Below are 19,308 nucleotides of genomic sequence, written 5' to 3'. Positions count from 1 at the left end.
TACAGCTGTAATTACATGCAGGTATTTTTAAAATATAAGTACAATGTAAAAACATGTATGTACACAATAAGTCCATTGTATCAAATTATTAATTTCAATGTAAGTACATACTTAAATCCACTTAATATAAAGTGGGACTGTATTTTCATCTTTAATTGTCTGTCTGTATGGTCAAAGTATGCAACTGACAATGTACTTTCACACTTCCTATTGTCTTTTGCTACTTACAGTTAAAGGGACAGTTCTTGCAAAAATGAAAATTATGTTATAATTTACTCACCCTCATACTGTTCCAAACTTGTATGACTTTCTTTCTTCTTTGGAAGATAAAAAAAAAAAAAAAGATATTTTGAACAATATTCATATACAATTTTGGTTGCCATTAATCTCTCTTGTATGTACAAAAAACACTCAGATAATATTTCTTAGCTCTTTTCCCACCATTGACAAGTTTTTCCCGCATGTTTTCACTGTTAAATGGTAGGGGGTGCTGTTACTGAAATAGTTCAGAATCTCCGGATCCAAAAACAAGCGAAGAAGAAGATCTGCATAAACCAGAAGGCGTGAATAAAAGTTGCTTATGCACAAGTAAAGCTTACGTGATCACCAAACATTCAACAGCATGTAAATCAAAACTGTATAATGTTACAGAGAAAAATGTTGAACCCACAAAGAGGTATATGAATGTGCAAGCTTTGGCGGTCTTGATGGACTCGATTTACTAAATCTATGTTTTGATCTGCGAAATCTTTGTCAAAAACATTCTTTTCTCAGCTTGAAAATATCTTCTTTTGTGTTCCACAGAAGAAAGAAAGTCATACAGATTTGGAACAACATGAGGGTGAGTAAATGATGACAGAATTTTAATTTCTGGGAGAACTATACCTTTAATTTCGCAAAAAAGAATTATAAAGAGAAAGGACACATTTATCCTTCTATTGTTAACATTTTCCTATCTTCATCTAACAGAAAACTACCTGCTGGTGAGGTACAACTAAGCCATGTTTACTCAAAGTGTGCTATTAGATTGACATAAACCCTCCGAACAGAGATGGCAGATCAATCATTGATGTTTACAGAAGAATTGTGAGCGGGGGAAGGTATGGGTGAGAGCGCTGCTGCTCAACAAAAGGCCTGTAAGCTGATTGAGACCCCCGTTAAGCCTCCACCCCAAGGATCCAGGCGGGAAGTCAAGTAAAGTGGGTGTCCGCTGCTGCCCTTCCTCTGCCTCAGGCAGGGTCAGAAAACCCCCCTCCTTCAGGCTTCATGCGATCGCATGCTCCCTGTCACATAGGCAATGGCTGCAGATGAGGCATTCATGTGTCTGCTTGCTTACACACACTCAAATGAGTAAATGTATGACCTACACCATTGCCACTAGTCAAGGAAATTGTAGGGTGCAATTATATCTTCAAACCACCTCTGGAATGATCTTTTTATAGCTGTTTTGTGAAACTGCAAATCAATCATAACATCTCTCGAAAATTGTTCTAACATGTTAATATGACAATGTTAATGTATTTGGTATTGACAGACTAATCTGTTATACACGCTGCTGCAGAGCAATATGGACTTTCTACCACCAACAGACACGCTTCTGTGAGCATTTATGCTGCTGCATGCATAGGCATACATAAATCCCGTAGCAGATCTAGGCAGGTGGAGGAGGTGGAGGGTTTCAGACGAACTTTGAATGCACTGAACCAGGCTATTTAAATGTTGAGCAAGCAATCTCATTGGCTGTAGGATCTGCAGAGGCCAATCAGCTTGTGCTGTGTAGTAAATGATGTGATGACTGAACTAGATATTTGTATCTTTGTTATCCACCTTATTTTTAACATAAGAGTGGACACAGCCATAACTTGAATGTGCGAGGCTTCCTGTTGCTGCTGCTAGAGAAAGAGAAACAGGTGGTGCTGGGGAGGTGGAGGGATAGAAAGAGAACTTGCATTGTGCACAGAGATAGTGCATTCGTTTGATGTGTGTAGGTTATGTAGAGACATGATAATAAATACTTGAAATCAGTTGGCTGTGAACATTACGTTTGATAAACCAATCCGAACGTGAATAGAGTTTCATGGCTGAACTATTCGTTTATGTACCTATTCATTAAAAAAAATTGGTGTAGAAACAATTTTCACTCAAGTCAAGTCAAGTCAAGTCAAGTCACCTTTATTTATATAGCACTTTTTACAATGCAGATTGTATCAAAGCAGCTTCACAGTGATAACATGAAAATAATACAACAAAATTTGTCTCTAGAAGAACATTGCATCATCGTCCACCCTAAGTAAGGCAGATCAATAATATTGTTGAATATTAAATTAAATGTCCCCAACTAAGCAAGCCAAAAGCCAAGGCAACAGTGGTAAGGAACCAAAACTCATCAGGTGACAGAATGGAGAAAAAAAACCTTGGGAGAAACCAGGCTCAGTCGGGGGCCAGTTCTCCTCTGGCCAACGAGCGAACAGTGTATAATTATGATTCAGGCAGCATTACAGGTCAGAAGTCAGATTGAATCAGAATATTCAGAATATTTATCCAGTTCCATCAGAGTCATCACACCGGTATGGTTTGTTGAGTTTGTTGAGGATTAGTGCCGATGGCTGTCGTGTCGATGAGGCCTTCACAAGGCTGATGAGGCTGGCACTTCAGGGATGCGTTGTGGATGGGTCCAGGCGCAGGTCCACCACCTAATCTGGATACGGCCCAGATCCGGCTGACTTCAGTAAACCTTGGAATAAACAGAAAGACTAACATTAGCATAGATGCCATTGTTCTTATGATGCAATGAGTACATCAGGTGTTATAGGAAGTGTCCCCGGTTCCGGCTGACCTAATCTATGCAGCCTAATAATCATTTAACTGATTTGAATAATAGAAATGTATAATGTTCTATATGAATGCCAGGTAAACGAGATGCGTTTTTAGTCTAGATTTAAACTGACAGAGTATGTCTGCTTCCCGGACAATGTTAGGAAGACTGTTCCAAAGTTTAGGTGCTAAATAGGAGAAGGATCTACCGCCAGCAGTTGATTTTGATATTCTAGTATTATCAACTGGCCAGAATTTTGAGATTGCAATAGATGTGAAGGACTATAATGCGTTAAGAGCTCGCTCAAGTACTGGGGAGCTAAACCATTTAGTGCTTTGTAAGTAGTCAGCAATATTTTAAAATGTATACGATGTTTAATAGGGAGCCAATGCAGTGTTGACAGAACGGGGCTAATATGGTCATACTTTCTGGTTCTAGTGAGAACTCTAGCTGCTGCATTTTGGACCAACTGGACTTTGTTTATTAAGCGTGCAGGGAAACCACCCAGTAGAGCATTACAATAATCTAGCCTTGAGGTCATGAACGCATTAACTAACTGTTCCGCATTTTTCATTGAAAGCATATGTCGTAATTTAGATATATTTTTAAGATGGAAGAATGTGGTTTTACAGATGCTAGAAACGTGGCTTTCAAATGAAAGATTGGAATCAAAGAGCAATGAAAATCGCCCAACTCGAGGGGCGGTACCAAGCATGTATTTGAAAATCTCACTGCACGCAATTGGATAACACTACGACCAATCACAACAAGCTCCATACGCTTAGCTACCAGCGGAGCTAACTGGTAGATTAGACTCTTGGCGTATCCGGTCGGCAAAACAGCAAAAATGCCCATCTTGCAAAGGAACGATTCGAGTGCCGTCTTCTGTTCCTCTTTTAGATAAAAAGCCAAGTCTAACTCGTTCATTGTAGCGGCCAAAGCCATTTCAAACAACTGGTGTTCATCCATAGCCATCTTGCAATGTTTACTAATGACTTCGACTCCACAGCGCTGTCGTCATCTGTTTAGCTCGCCTCTGGCATCTATATCAGATAACCCGATGTGATTGGTGCAGCTCGGATACAAGGGCATATTTAATGAGCATCATTACTCAACGCCAGAGTAAACTCGCTGAGCAAATTCAACTTGTGCTCTCGTGAGAACTCTGGATTTCCAGGGTAGCGTTTTGTCGGGGCGCGAAGAAATATAGAGCTGAGTATCATCAGCATAACAGTGAAAACTAATGCCATGCTTCCTAATGATATCTCCCAAGGGTAGCATGTACAGGGTGAACAGCAACGGCCCTAGTACTGAGCCTTGTGATTTGAAACATGCTAGTGCAATTCCACTAATGCCAACATAATTTTCTATCAATAGAGTCTATTCAAAAGAATGTTGTGGTCGATAGTATCAAATGCAGCACTAAGATCGAGTAACACTAATAGCGAGATACAACCCCGATCGGATGATAAGAGCAAATCCTTTGTAACTCTAATGAGAGCAGTCTCAGTACTATGGTTTGGTTTAAATCCTGACTGGAAATCCTCGCAGATACCATTTCTTTCTAAAAAAGGAACATAGTTGTGAGGATACTGCCTTTTCTATTAATTTTGACAGAAAAGGTAGATTCTAGATCGGCCTGTAACTGACTAATTTCTGTAGCAACATCAAGTTCTTCTAAGCTATCTGGGATGCTGACGAGATGAAACTGATCAGGAATATTATTTATAAAGCAATCTTTAGTGGCAGAAGTGATAATTCTACCATATTTATAAGAGTCGGCTTTACAACCTTGGCTAAATTAAGTATACATGAGATTAAATAATGATCTGAGATGTCATCGCTCTGCTCTGCGAATATGATTACGACAATGAGTAGGTCCTGACACTTGTTGTCTAACTCCAATAGAGTTTAGAATGTCTGTAAATGCAGCTAAGACACAGTCTCTATGTGTTGATATCTATATCTCATCTCTCACTCAGAAAATGAATGCTTTCTAATCCTAGTAAAAGACACAGAGTACATTGTACATTGAATTAAACAAGAAATTCTGAAGTAGAATAACTGAAATAGTTTTTTTTTTGTAAAACGTTTTTATCTACAACTTTGAAAAAAATCATTGTTTACAGTGAAGCGGTTAATCGGAATCGGAAGTCTCGAGCACTCACAGAAAGTAGCTTACTTTCGTGTCCAAAAATAAGGTGGATAAGAAGGCTGTAGTGATTTGTAAACCATGTTTACTTTTAGCATATGTTAACCTGTCAAGTATTCAAACATTCATTCCTATTGGGATTCATATCTGCAGGCAAATGTGAACAAAGCTGGTCTCAAAGACAAAGAGATAGAGTGAGAAACTCTTCAGTCTTACATGCTCTTTCCTGAGCATTGTCAATTATTTCCCCATCCGATGGCTCTACACAGCAGCGAATGTGGGTCACGAGGCATACAATCTTCTCTTGATTGACAACTAGTAAATACAGCATTGAGGAAAGGTTTTAATGATCCTCCGAGATCTCAGACCAACCACAATGTGCTATTCATCTCTAATGAGGAGTAAGTGTGTCACAGTGCGTTGGCTTGTTGTCTTTGGACCTCCACGACGATATATTTAGCATCCTTTAGGGGCAGTGTTGTGGGATCAAATCTACAAAACCCACTGAAATCCAAGTCTTGCCTTACATAACAATAGCCTTTCCGTAATTCATGACACTGACCCGAATCGCCCCATCTCATTTTCCAGGTTCCCATTGTTTCCGGCCGCATCGTTGTCCCGCCTCCCACACCGAGAGTGTGTCCGTCCTGGAGCGTTCCAAAAGCGGATGACATCAACCCCTCTCCTGATCGACAGTGCAAGCAAGGTAAAGGGTCACATGGCAGCATCACTGAGTCTATTGTGCTTCAGTGGGAATGCCACACGGACTGTAATGAGCTGGAGGGCTTGGCTGTAATCTGCCAACACTGCTGCAATATAAATCACAGCATAAAAAACACTCTATAATAGCACATTGTTCGAGGCCAGTAAAAGCTGGGGTCCAAGGCACTATTTTCACGTTTGGAATGAAAGTGCATTTTTGGCGTATTGTACTGCGCTTGTAAAAAGGCTCTTTTCACGAGTCAGGTGAGTTTACGCAGCAGAGTACGCTTTCATGTTGCAAAGACATAGTGAGTCTTTCCAGCATAGTAGGGAGAGCTTTATGACCTGCTGATGCACACATATCTTTTTCTCCACCATCACGGTTCCTGGAAGAAGCCCGGACATTCCTGGTCTCCTTCGCACCGAGCACCCTTCTCTGCTTCCAACTCACCAGGCATCCTGGGCCCTCTCCATTTCACCTGGGATCACTCTGAGCCCCCTGGAATGTGGGATTAATGGCCCTCTACGTTTAAAATATCCAAGATAACACATTCTCCTATCATTAACACCCAATCATCATGATGTGAGTGGTCAGAAGCACATTAGGAAGTAGATTGTAGAAATCGCTTATTAAAAAAGCCACCACCGAATTAGAAGATGGAGCCTTTCATTTTGTAGATGTAGCACTAGTCCAAAATGATGATGGACTGATGGGATTAGCAAGCTAAGCAAAACAGAAATTGATGCAATTCAATATGATAGCTCACATTTTAACAGACCGTCACTGCCAAGAGGGAATTAATAAGCACTCTTGCTGACAGCCTCATGCAATCTGTGAGCAAGGCTGGCATTTTCCAGCAACACAGTGAGCGAACGCAAGACATAAATTACAGCATGATTAAAGACCCTCCTGAGAGATGTTTATGTATTTTATGCATGGTTATGGTCAGCTTCATCCCCGTTTATGCGGATGTGATTGCCTTTAATTATTGAGAGCCATCTGATAATGCCAGATGACTGCACCTCTTTTAAATTATGATGTAGACGTCACGTTGAAACGGCATTAAAATAAATATAGGTTATCTTTTAGTTCGGTAATAGCACATTTCAGGCTGCCGCGGTGCGCTCGCTCTCTCTATGAGACACGCTTTTCGGCATCTCAAAAGTACAAAATATACGGGTAAACCTTTTCGGCGCTCCAGTCGTCTGTGGTGACACGCGTCATTACGGGGTTGCGGTCTGTGCGCGCGCGCTGATTGGTGGACACTGAGGGTGTGCGCGCATCATGGGCTGGCTTTCTTACAGTCCCTGAATCCCTGATTCAGTCCATGCTGCGAGGTAGGCATAAGCTAAACTACCGCACCAAACAGGTAAAGCACACCGAGTCTCCCCTAAATGCCATACATCCCCCATATAGCGGAGTATGGGCATGTTGTGCAACTCTTGAAGCCACAAAATCATTCGCTCTTTCATTTCCTAGAGAACTGAAATACCAGATTCTAATTTACAGGCGTTCTGTTGTGAATAATCTTGCCAACAGTATTTGAAGTGCTTAATAGGCTATAAAAACTTCGACAGTCTAACCATGTTTTATTCTCCTCTCAGCTCGAGAGTATGTTGACCAAATATTTGTCTGCAGCTTCATTGCTGTTCATCTATTTTTCGCCTACGAGTGGCCGCACAAGAAACAGTTTCAATTCTCAGTATGGCAAACCGTTGAAACATTTAATGCTTAAAACTAACGAATATCGGTTTTATATTATTACTTATTTATTGTTTAAATGAATTCCTTTGATATGCTATAGTCACTAGGGACCTGTAATTATTGTATCTATTTGGAAACTGTGTATTGCACTTGTTGGCCTGAGATCTTTAATCATAATATTTCATTTGAATTGAAATAGGCCTATAAAGTACCCATTCTAACTAGTCATATATGAGAAGTGAAATGCAATTGTAACTTGAAAGAAGAAATAGTAACGTGTGTCTCATAATGATTTGCTTTTTTATTATTGCTTGTATATATAGGCCTATATATAAATTTAAGGCAGCAACTTCTTTATACAGTGTATTTATACAATATATATATATATAGGTCTATTGTATAAATACACTGTATAAATAAGTTGCTGACTTAAATTTTTAAGTACAATCAACTTGGATGTTTAAGTCATTTCAACTTAAATTACATTAAACTGACTAAAAAATTAGTTGAATCTTGTATAACTTGTAAAAAAGTTTAAAGTTGCTTAACTTATTTTGATGAGTTATAGCAATGTAAAAACGTCTTAACTTGTTTGATCATATATACGTTTTTTTACAGTGTATATATATATATATATATATACACACATATACATATATAAACAATCACAACACACCAACATTACATAAATATGAAAAAAAGGAAACTAGCATGACATAAAAAGCATCTTAAATGGTAGGTATCTAGTTAATAGTGACATTTAATAGGCTAGATACTATTGGATTAAAACATAAGTATTAGTAACATAAAATTGCCATATTCACAGTTTCTTAGTAGTCCCACATCTATGAGGATGGCCTGCATCTGATTTGAGACATCATTTGCAATAAATGTGCATGACTTGTAGTGGATCCCATAATATTGCCATAGTCCATAGTCCAATAGTCACTAAAGAGTAAATCAAGATAGATGTGTTCTGTCTTAATTCTCAACATTTTATAATGAGAAGAGTAGGTGATTTATTGCTACATGAACATCATTGCAATCATTATAAAATGAGGCTCAATTACAACTAAGCCTTGATTCAATTGTGTGTCTACATGCTGTGTATGTTTGTGTCAGAGTCTGATATGCACACATGTCTATATGCCTTATGTGTTGCTTTGTCTAAGTATGGCAGCTGCCTAGAGGGGGTGGTTTGAATGATGCAATCCCTGCCATCCATTAGCAAATTTGTCCCATTTTCTGCACTGTGTGGAGTTGGCACATTGTGACAGCGGGACTATATAATTAGCTCTGTCGACTGAGTTTTCAAAAACTGCAATGTAAAAAGTCACATTATCATTATGTCTTTTTTTCATGTTCATCTGCTGGGTCACCAATATACCAGCAGTAAGAACAGAATGTGCCATTCCCTGTGTCAATGCCCCGGGTTTTGGGAATCCTGATATCTTACTCCTTTATACATCTCCTTGATGTGTATTAAGATCACTGAGCATTTTCTGCACATTGTCATATAATGCTTACTTAATCCAAATGTTTGAATTTATTGTAACACACTGTGTATGTTTTAGTTTATTCCATGAATGTGTTCTATTATAATACCTGATACTCTATCCAAATAATTTATAAAGAATCGATCACAATTATAGTTGCAATAATGCTCATATGTGGCATGGAAGTAACCTCCAAACTCTTAAGCTTAAATATGAAATATGAAATTGCAATCATCTATAGCCAAAGCAATGATAAACACTATTTTTATTTCACTTTTATCATATTTATTTCATGGTAACGAATAGTATTAGTGTGCATAGAAATACCATTTTATATCATGTCCTATCATAGACACGGTACACTTTATGACTTGATTTATTTGAAATTCATGGATTGTAAATGCAACATTTACATTTTCTTGTCGATAAATTGCAGTATTAATATACCTATAATGATTGTCTGAAGACTCGCATGTTCTTGTCCTTACAACAGTCTGATGCCTCATAAGCACTTGTAGAGTAAATACCAACCCACTCTTACACATTTTACAAGCTTGGTTTATGGCAAGTAGAGACAACTTTCGCCAGACACACCCCTAAAACTTGGACGTGGTGGTCTGCGTCTCTGATTGGTCGGGAAGCACGACTGACAACACCTGCTTAACTCCTTCATCCAAATTGGCACCCGGACTCTAGGAAATATATCCAGCATCCATCCCGTTTCCACTCTCACACGCTCTCTCTGTCACCTCGACCAGTATCCACACCAGATCCCAGGCTGGCAGCCTGTCGTTATTTATCGAGAAAACTGAGCGTAGAAATGTTGATCAAATTTACACTAGCCTTGCTCCTTGTCTCCGTCTTGGGGGAAGTGGTAGGAACGGATAATGTTGATGTTCACGAGAGTCACCCCGAGAAACCGGCCAGTCAGAAGGGACGTCTCTCCTTACAAAATACAGGTAAGAGAATGCAAGTGTTGTGGAGCTGTGATCACAGCCCGAAGTGAGTCTTGTGTGTGCGGGCACGTGCGAGCTGCGCGCGGTCAGAGCGCGATTTAAGCGCAAAACCGGCCAATGCACATCTTATCACGCGCTGCGCTACGTTTTCAGATTTCGCAGAAAGACGAGATCTCGTAAATCCGTAGCACACGTAGAGAAATCCAATATCTTCGTAAACTATTAATAGCATGGCACAAGGTATGCTAAGATATTCGGTGACATTACTGTCAGGTTCGCGTGGCGTGTGTGTCTTATTTTCGAGCGCAGAGTGGATTAGTGTTTGCTTACGACATCCTCTGCTTGTATTATTATTAAGTGGCGATTCAAAGTGATCTCTATATAGACAGAGCATCAAATAGCCTATAGACGTGCGCAACTTTTGTTGCATTGCGCGGACAAGCAAGTTAAACCTGTAATGTGGATCTGAGTGATGCAATGGCTTTACATGTTGCACTATAGGTGGGTCACACTTAACCTTTCCCACGGCAGCAGGGCGATTCAATCCCATCCATACACGACAATGAAATAAAGGCTGTCAAATCAGGGATCAGAGGTTGACAACTTTCGCATAGGACTGACTGATTCAGAGTAGCTTCGTGTAATTCCCAACACAAGCAAACACTGCAGACAACAGCTTAATTTACCTGTGCACCTCCATAAAAGCAGATCCATTGCAATACATTATGCAAAAGCAAAGCAGGCAATATTGGATAGTATTCATATACAAGACTCTCATATACTGTTTTGTCCAACTATACTTTAGGAATACTGAACATGAATCTTTAGGTGAAATATTTAGAAATACTATTTCAGTCAGAATATATAAGAATACTCTGTGATTTTGAATCTTTCTCTGAAAATAATGCCCACTCATATATGGAACGTTAACAAAATAGTAGGCCTATGTTAGTACTCATGAAGAGGAGATCAGAAAATCAGACTGATGTTTCACTTAATGTGTTTGGCAGTCAAAATAATGTGATGTTAGAGAAAGACAAACAATCAGTCTGTATTTAAATTTTATCACCAAAGTAAAGGTTGAAGTAGCAATTGTGAGATCCTTAGAAATAACATTTTATTGTAATGTGATTGCTGCAGAGCTTTTTTTACTTTTCATGAACCGTTTTGCCTTAAGCTTCGGCTTTATACTGACACAATGGGGTTTCAGTTTTACAAGTTAACTATTTTCCTTGCATTAGAGTAAATGATTTTGTTTCTTATTACAGCACGGTATTTCTTCATTTTAAATTAAAAGTCCTTAAATTGCCAATATACATAATGTTTGTATTTACCCTCTGGTTGCTGTTGTACAACTAAAATGTTTAATGAATGTAGTTCATTGCAGGACAAACAGGCAGCCTTTCTCTTACTGCTGTTCTGTAATAGGACACGACTATAATTTTATAAAAACTGCTGATCTGATCATAAAGTCATGAAAATACTACTGAATGTCTGTCTTTGTGAGTTGATCTAATGTATCAAATACATAGCATTCGCACTCTCTAAATCAGCAAGTAAAGTGTTGTGCCTCAGTTTAGCGAAAACACTTTCCTTAATATTAGCACAGTTATTGGTGAATCAGAACTGCCTTTATCAGCTCTGATTAAAAGTCAAAAAAACGCTTAATGCTGCCCTTTAAATGTGCGTTGCAGATATAAGTGGAATCGGTGAGAGAGTGACTAATTCATTTTCATATTTCCATGTGCTATTTGCTAGTCTCTATTTTGCTAAAACTCAGTAGTCGTTTTTTAATCTCCACAGCAAGGTAAAAGCAATATCGTCCTGCCCTATATACGGTTAACCTTGCTTTCCCACATCTCAGGCAGTTACTGCAAAATGCCTCCCAGTTTGATGGACTTTAATAGCATACCTTAATTACCACAGCGCTCTCTCTGCTAAATCTGTCCCCTAAATACAGTTCTTCAATTTTCACAGCAGAAACAAAGCCCGAAAATAGGCCTCAGCGTTCATGTGTGTGCATGATGTAAAAGGTTGTCAAGTATATTTCTAAAGGAATGATTATTTGTTATATAAATGTAGACCTGTTGTAGAGATTGCTTTGGAATGTGATGACCAAAATCGAGCTATAATCTGCATCGCACTTATATAAATTCTGATTTAGCTTTAAATGACGTGCTCTCTCTTTCTAATCTCTACAGCTGAGATCCAGCACTGTCTTGTGAGCGCAGGAGACGTTGGCTGCGGTGTGTTCGAGTGTTTCGAGAACAACTCCTGTGAAATTCGGGGCCTCCAGGAAATCTGCATGACCTTCCTGCACAATGCTGGAAAGTTCGACTCGCAGGTAATGTCCCTCAGGGAGTTCATGTCCCTCAGACTAGAGGTCTTCTCGGGTCCTAAAATCTGTACCCGACACAAATCACTTTTAATTAAATTAATTTTAAGAAAAACCTCGAGTCCATTGCGCGTAGAAGAGTGGATTCAGAGAAAACTTCAAAAAACTGAGATGATACTATTGTCACGGGCCCTTCTAACACCTGGTATTAAGATGCGTCTTGGCCGATCGGATCACAGTAGACGAGGGAGACACATTCCTGTTTACGCCTTGTGTCTCTTTTGTCCGCTTTCAACCACTTCTGTCCTGATTTCTTCAAGGGGAGGGTCTATGGGCGACGTATGCTGGCAAAGTATGAAACCCGTCTGGCTAGCTTAATACCAGGTGTGAACAGGGCCTTAGAATTGTTTTAAAGTCCCCCTGTGGTGAAAATCAAGTGTTTAATGTTGTTTATATGTCTATGTTGGTGTTTTTAATATGCTTTAAGACAAACCATGTGCAAATTCATAAGTCAACACCATTGGTGAGTGTTTTCTCCTTAAAACTGCGGTGATTCAAAGACAGTCTTAAAAACGCGGTTTGAAATCGCTGATGTTTCTGACGTCACAAACTACCTTGTTTCCAATAACGTCAACGTGCCGGCGGGCTTTAGCGTATCATTAACAGCGAACTAGCAGGGGAGTCTCGAGAGATGCCAGGTTATCCCGGTATATTTTTGTTGATATGAACAATATAGCGGGTGTATGATGTATATTACGATGTTATGATGAACTATATGCCTTTCTCCACTGACGTTCTTAGTTGTTCAAAGCCTTTCTGATGATTGTTATTGTAATTATTGACTACAGCGGGACTTTGAATAATACAATTTAGTTAAATTCCCGAGATAGTTTAAAAGAATTCAAGTCTTCTCGGTTCCATTCGGAAAAAGCACATTTATTCGAAATTTACCCGAGGCCACTAATACCAAACCAATGACCTATGTCTGAGGCACTCATCGAAGTTTTGGACCCAAAACCGCTCTGGTCTCGGGTCGCACCTCGGGTTTTTCGGATCCAAGTGGACCCTTGATGACCTCTACCTCAGACGCATCCAGACGATGACCCTGCGGCCGGCCCGGCCAGCTGGCACTGCCTTTTAATATGGCTTGTGTTTCACAAGGTGCAGGTGGATTTGAAGCAGAGGGTTTCAAGCTTGTAATACGGTCTCAAGATGTGTGTCTGTACAGAGACTTGCCCTATTAGAACAAAGAAAGATAGGCTGTTTATGACTGCAGATCTGATAAGACTTTGTCTTAAATGCTCACAGGGCAAGTCCTTCATCAAGGATGCTTTAAGGTGCATGGCTCACGGTTTAAGGCACAAGTTCAGCTGCATCAGCCGAAAATGCCTGGCCATAAAGGAGATGGTCTTCCAGCTTCAACGGGAATGCTACATGAAACACAACCTCTGCTCAGCTGCTAAAGACAATGTCAATGTCATGGTGGAGATGATACATTTCCAAGATCTATTTCCCAAAGGGTAGGTATCACGCTCAGCTTATCAGTTTTCCGTATCTCCCTGCTCTTGTTTGCATATACTATATGCTTTTCTGTTTGTGTGCTTCGGTATTGTTTGAGGTTTTGCAACTCTGTCACGATTAACTATTTTGTTCTATTTTGTTCATGTCATTTATAGTGTAATCCTAATGCATTATTTAATATATTTTTGTAATATAAGAAATAATGTTTTGTTATATAATACAATAATTCACATATATATATATATATATATATATATATATATATATATATATATATATATATATATATATATATATATATATATATATATATATATTTATATATATATTTATATATATATATATATATATTTATATTTTTCCCTACTTCCCAGGAAAAGCAGATGCCATATCACTTTTGATGGCATTTCATTCCAAAACTGTTTGATTTACTTTCTTTTGTGCGACACAAAAAGAAAGGATTTTAAAGAATGTTTTGGTTCACATTGGTTATGGAAGTCATTATGAAACTCAATAGCCACTTTCACACAGTAATCCCAGTAAATTACAGTGAAATTACCAGTATGAGTTTACCGATAAATACACAAATATGCTGTTCACACAAGCAATGGCGTTCTGGCTTTTTAACAGTAAGATACCATTCACACATCAGCACCATATAAAATACCTGTAAATTATGTGATGCCAGTCATTGGAAATGATCTTTAAACGCTGCGCCGTTGTCTTCATTCGTCTGCATGAGGAGAAGAGCTTTAGTTTCACTATCTGTTCAATTACAGTATCCAACTGCAGAGCCGCAGCGCTGATGAATGAAAAAGAAGGCTGGGTCTCGAGCGAGACGCGGCCCAACGGTCCAAGATGTCCATCTAGCGCATATTTACATTGAAAAAGGGCGGATAACTTAAATAGAAAATAGTGCGTCTAAGTAATTGCGTCTTCTCCATGAGAAATGTATGATTGGCCCAAAGCAGGCTTCTTACGTCAGCGTGTTCAGACCTCATATGTGCTCATACCGGTAATCTTCATTCTTCATCATATGTGTAATTTACTTCCCATACTAGTAAATTGCCTGAACCGATTTACCGGTATTTTTGAAAAGGTCCTGTTCACACATGATCTCTTAATGGTAATTTACGGCTAATTTACCAGTAAAGGCTGTATGTGTGAAAGTGGCCGAAACCGGTTGGTTACCAGCATTCTTCGAAATTTGGATGGAAAAATGTGAGCGTTTATATTGTTACAGTTCATCTTTATCTCAAGTATTTGTGATTAGGTAGAATAACCACGATCAGACACTTAATCAATAATCGCGAGTCAGGGAGCTTGTTTATTAAATAAATGCCGTTTGATGAGATCAAATTCAAGTGTGTTATTTTCGGTTAGCGGCGTGTTTCAAGGCAATTCCATTTAAAGTTCGTTTATTTATTCGGCCTCGAGGAGCAGCTGTTAAACGTCTTTGAACATTCTCGTGAAAAGTCGGTGTGTCCTCTGAATGGTGACATGACCTGTCATTGCGGTGTCTTGCACCTTTTTTCCAGCACTGGCCTATAATGAACACAACAGGGAACGGCGTTAAAAAACTCGACCTTTCCGTCAGCTTTTTTTAAAGTGGAGGCTAGTCACTTTTTTTTTTTACCATGACTGACCGCTATCATCCTGCTTTCTTAGGCCGTACGTTGAGCTGGTGAACATCTTGCTCAGCTGTGGAGAGGAGGTGAAGGAGGCCATTACCCGGAGCGTGCGTCTGCAGTGCGAGCAGAACTGGGGCGCTCTGTGCGACAGCCTGAGCTTCTGTTCGTCTATCACCGCCGCTCCAGCGCCGGGAGTCCTTGAGCGACGTCCCGCGGTTTCCTCTCATTCAGAGGGGGAGCACCACAAGGGCGCTCGACAAGGAGACCGGGACAAACCTGGCAAGGTCGGGTTCAGTTCCCACACGAGAAGTCGGAGCCAAGGCCCACGGCGCGCCAGTTTAGATGCCGGCGTTGCCGAGCAGGAAGACTCTAAAATCAGTGACATTCGGAGGTGAAATAGCAGGATCACCTAAATTGACCATGACACCCCAATCCCCAACTTAACAGACTCAGCAGACCTCCTAATTCAACCCATTCACACTCACGTCTCCACAGTCATTCCAGCACTCCCAAACTGTACATTTTGCAAGGGTAAATGTGGTGCAGCTTTTTTGATACTTCAGATTATATTGCAGATTGTTCATTTTGTAGAACTCAGTGCTTTTATTTTAGTTCTAATGCAGCATCTCTATTTCGCAAATCGTATCCTCCTTAAGATTCAATCACTTTGATTTATTTATTTCATGCTTTATGCAGTGTTTGAATATAAACCATGTACATATAAATCTATGTATATCTATATTTATATAAACATGTCTAAATATAGCCTCCATATTCAGTAATGATATACTATATGTAATATAGCGCAAAGAATGCTTGCTGTTGTATTAGTTACATTATTGCACCAATTACGCATCTGACTGTAGATATGTAAGATATGTTTGTTTGTTTCAGAAATGTATGTGTAATTGTTATTTGAGATACTTGATTAAATACGAGCTGTACAGGATTGAAGTCCAGGTCTAGCACATACAACGCTCTGTGCTTTTTAGAAGGAAAAGTCATTTTATTGTGCCTTGAGATTATTACCCCAAAATAAACTGTGGAACCCAAGCAGATGCATTACAGTGAAATGCCCTAATGCCCCTTATATAGTTGTATTTAGCATTGCATTCAGATTTGTGCTTAGAAATATAAACACGAGCTGTCTCAAAGAAGCGCCCTGATCCTATCACTTAAGTCTAATATGTGTTCTGCATTTCTAGGCTTTGCCCAAACAGATTAGTTCAACACAGAACAACTTCAGCGTACAGTGTCTCATGGAAAGCAGGCCTGTCTGTGTCCTGGCCAAATCCACAGCCAGCCACTGGTGTTTCCAAGTAAAAAATAGCAATTTTCTCCCAGAGCCACTGAGAAGAGCCAGAAGCTGGAACTCTATTCGGCTGGCCTTAGACCCAGGAACTAGGTTAAGTCTACACAAGAAGCTCAGGGTATTACTGACAATAATATTGAAAGGGGTGGATTATTGTTTACTATAGCAGCGAAAGAATTGTTTTGGGCCCTTGCCACGTGATTGGTTAATACAACGTTTGGAGCTGATTGTTGGTTTAAGAATAAGCAAAGGCTTGTATAGAACTGCTATTCATCATGCAGCCTAAAGATTACAATAGTTACTTTGACCAATCATATTTTTAATTCGCTCAGGTATTTCAGTGAACATGAGGGCAAAATGTGATCAACTTTGGGTTTAACCCTGGAAAACATTTTCAAATTGTTATAATGAAAACAATCTATGTACAACAGTTACATGGAATGGTGGATTCCGTATCACTACAGATAGCATGTGTTTTAATTGTTTTAGAAAAATAAATACTAAAGCTCATTTCTTACTCGGATGTGTCCTGGATTATTATTATTTTTCACTTACAGCATTATTTTATTTGTTTCTATTGTAAGAGGTCATGAATGGGAAATGCATTTATATTATTTTAGGCTTTCTATTAGCATTAAATTAGATAATTGTGGCTAATGTTATATGTTTAAAAGAATAATGTGTCTTATATGAATTACAGTATATATATATATATGTTAGCTATGTATATAATTATTGTATATATATATATATATATATATATATATATTCATATGGATGCATAATAATGTATGTATCTGTTAGCCATGTATATGATGTGTATAACATGCATTAATCATACATAGCTAACATGGATGCATAAATTATTATTCATTATTATACAAATACAATTATATGTAATGCTATTACAATATAAGTTATATAAAATATTACATCATATATATTAATAATATTTTGTGGTTATTATTAATTCTGCATGTTATATGCATCATGCATGACGGATGGATGGATTCATTTGACAGCTTTGTGCACCATTCAATTAATTAAGCTATATTTTCCATAATGAAATATATAGTTTTATGTATAGATAAATAGTTGTATGCATATTTCAGCTGTAACAAACAAGAAACGGTCAACAAATTGTCTCGTCAAGCACAATCTGTCTGACTTCCACAGTCCACGCAGACACAGTAAAACTCAACCCAAACAGCCCTGAGTTTCTAAGAATCTGGTTTCTGTAAGGGGAAAAGGCGCATTGATGTTGGTCAAGCCCATGTTGTCTGAAGCCAGCCCGGATCTGAAGAGCGTTCCTCTTGACTGGCACATAAAGCTGTCAGGGCGTGTGGCACAGGGTTGGCGCCAGGCTGAGCTGCAGCTGTAGCGGGCACCTCCACCAGCCTCCTGCAGAAGCACTCAGCTCATCGCAGCAGAACGCTGGAATGAGACCAGACCACCGCACCGTAAACAAGCTCTCCTACACTCTGGTTCGGGCTCTACTGTCATAGGGCTGAAGATCTATAAACAGGCTTTATGAGGCTCTGGTGGCTGTGGCCTAGCAGCAGGCAAACTGGTTCTCAGGCTGGGGCGCTGCAGCTAATACATGACAGGCCAACACCACAACAAAGTGGCCATTCTGAACGCTGATGAATTTACTGAGCTGAAGGTGCGGGTGATCTGGTCAAGCGGTCAAAGACGTGTAGTCAGACTCCCAAAGATCCCTGGAGCCCAGTTTTCAGAGATGATGCAGTGTAAATCTCATGCATCATATTACCAACGGACTCGGTATGAGGGAGACATCATAAAGTCATGTCAGAAATTGTGTTTCTTTTTTTTTTAAAACACCAGGCCTTGGTTAAGCATAGCCACACATCAAGATTTGCTCTAGGCTATTGTTTAAAAAAAAATGTTTTCCAAGATATAGATTGTATATTTCATTTATTGTGTATTATCTGCTAATCGATCAAAACTACATTGCAATCATGATGCCTCAAACTTGCACTGCAGCAAGGAGGCAGAGATAGAGTAGTAGACTACAGACATTACATTAGACACCATATTTGTACATATAAACAACTGGGACTAAAAAGCAAGACAAATAAATGTATTTTAAGAATTTGATTAGAATTCTATTCTGTGTGTCTTTGCATCAATGTGACAAATCACTGTCAGTTCTTCTCTTGGATGGCCGCTGCCCGCTGTCCTCGATGTAAAGCACTGCGTTTCTGCCCTCTAGCGGTCATTTGTATACAATGCCTGTGGAATGCCAAGGTTATAAATTGAAGATGGTTCAAATTTGTTAGGGTAATGCAGTGTGAGAAAAAATAGGATTTTGGGAGCGTTAAAAAATAAAAAATAAAATAAAAACATGATTCATATTTGCTAATGAGTACACCTAACCCCCTTCTTTTGTTTTCTTTTCTTTTTTTTTACTTTAATTCCCCTTCTAATATTTACAATTAAAGAATTGGTTAAATGTGTTAGTTTTTCAGGTAGCATATCAGTTTCACACTTTCAGGTGGCATTTAAGCTTTAAATACGATTATATTTAGTGTAAAATTGCTTTTTAGTATTGACCTCATAGTCAGTCACTTTGCCTGAACACTGTAACAACATTTTTTTTAGGAAAATCACATTTGCCTGCCTTTAGTTTCCCTACTGAACACATTCGTAGCAATATATGGCG

The 19,308-nt window shown here is 39.0% G+C and overlaps 1 protein-coding gene across 1 annotated transcript; it reads left to right on the top strand.

Annotated features, from left to right (window-relative positions):
- Positions 1-9,201: 9,201 nt before the first annotated feature.
- Positions 9,202-17,142, top strand: stc2a (stanniocalcin 2a). The gene is made up of 4 exons (XM_084431169.1): positions 9,202-9,829; positions 12,028-12,170; positions 13,470-13,681; positions 15,351-17,142. The coding sequence occupies exons 1-4, from the start codon at positions 9,691-9,693 to the stop codon at positions 15,706-15,708; spliced, it is 852 nt and encodes a 283-aa protein (XP_084287295.1). The 5' UTR covers positions 9,202-9,690; the 3' UTR covers positions 15,709-17,142.
- The last annotated feature ends 2,166 nt before the right edge of the window (positions 17,143-19,308 follow it).

The sequence above is a fragment of the Rutilus rutilus genome (assembly GCF_951802725.1).
Source record: "Rutilus rutilus genome assembly, chromosome: 14".
Lineage (NCBI taxonomy): Eukaryota > Metazoa > Chordata > Actinopteri > Cypriniformes > Leuciscidae > Rutilus > Rutilus rutilus.
Note: the sequence above shows the minus strand (reverse complement) of the source record. Positions and strands in the feature narration are given on the sequence as shown.

What these genes read in the sequence shown, in the direction of transcription:
- stc2a (XM_084431169.1), top strand. Translation starts at nt 9,691, where the DNA reads ATGTTGATCAAATTTACACTAGCCTTGCTCCTTGTCTCCGTCTTGGGG. An exon ending in TCTCTCCTTACAAAATACAG is followed by an intron (nt 9,830 to 12,027) that starts GTAAGAGAATGC and finishes TAATCTCTACAG; the next exon opens with CTGAGATCCAGCACTGTCTT. An exon ending in CTGGAAAGTTCGACTCGCAG is followed by an intron (nt 12,171 to 13,469) that starts GTAATGTCCCTC and finishes AAATGCTCACAG; the next exon opens with GGCAAGTCCTTCATCAAGGA.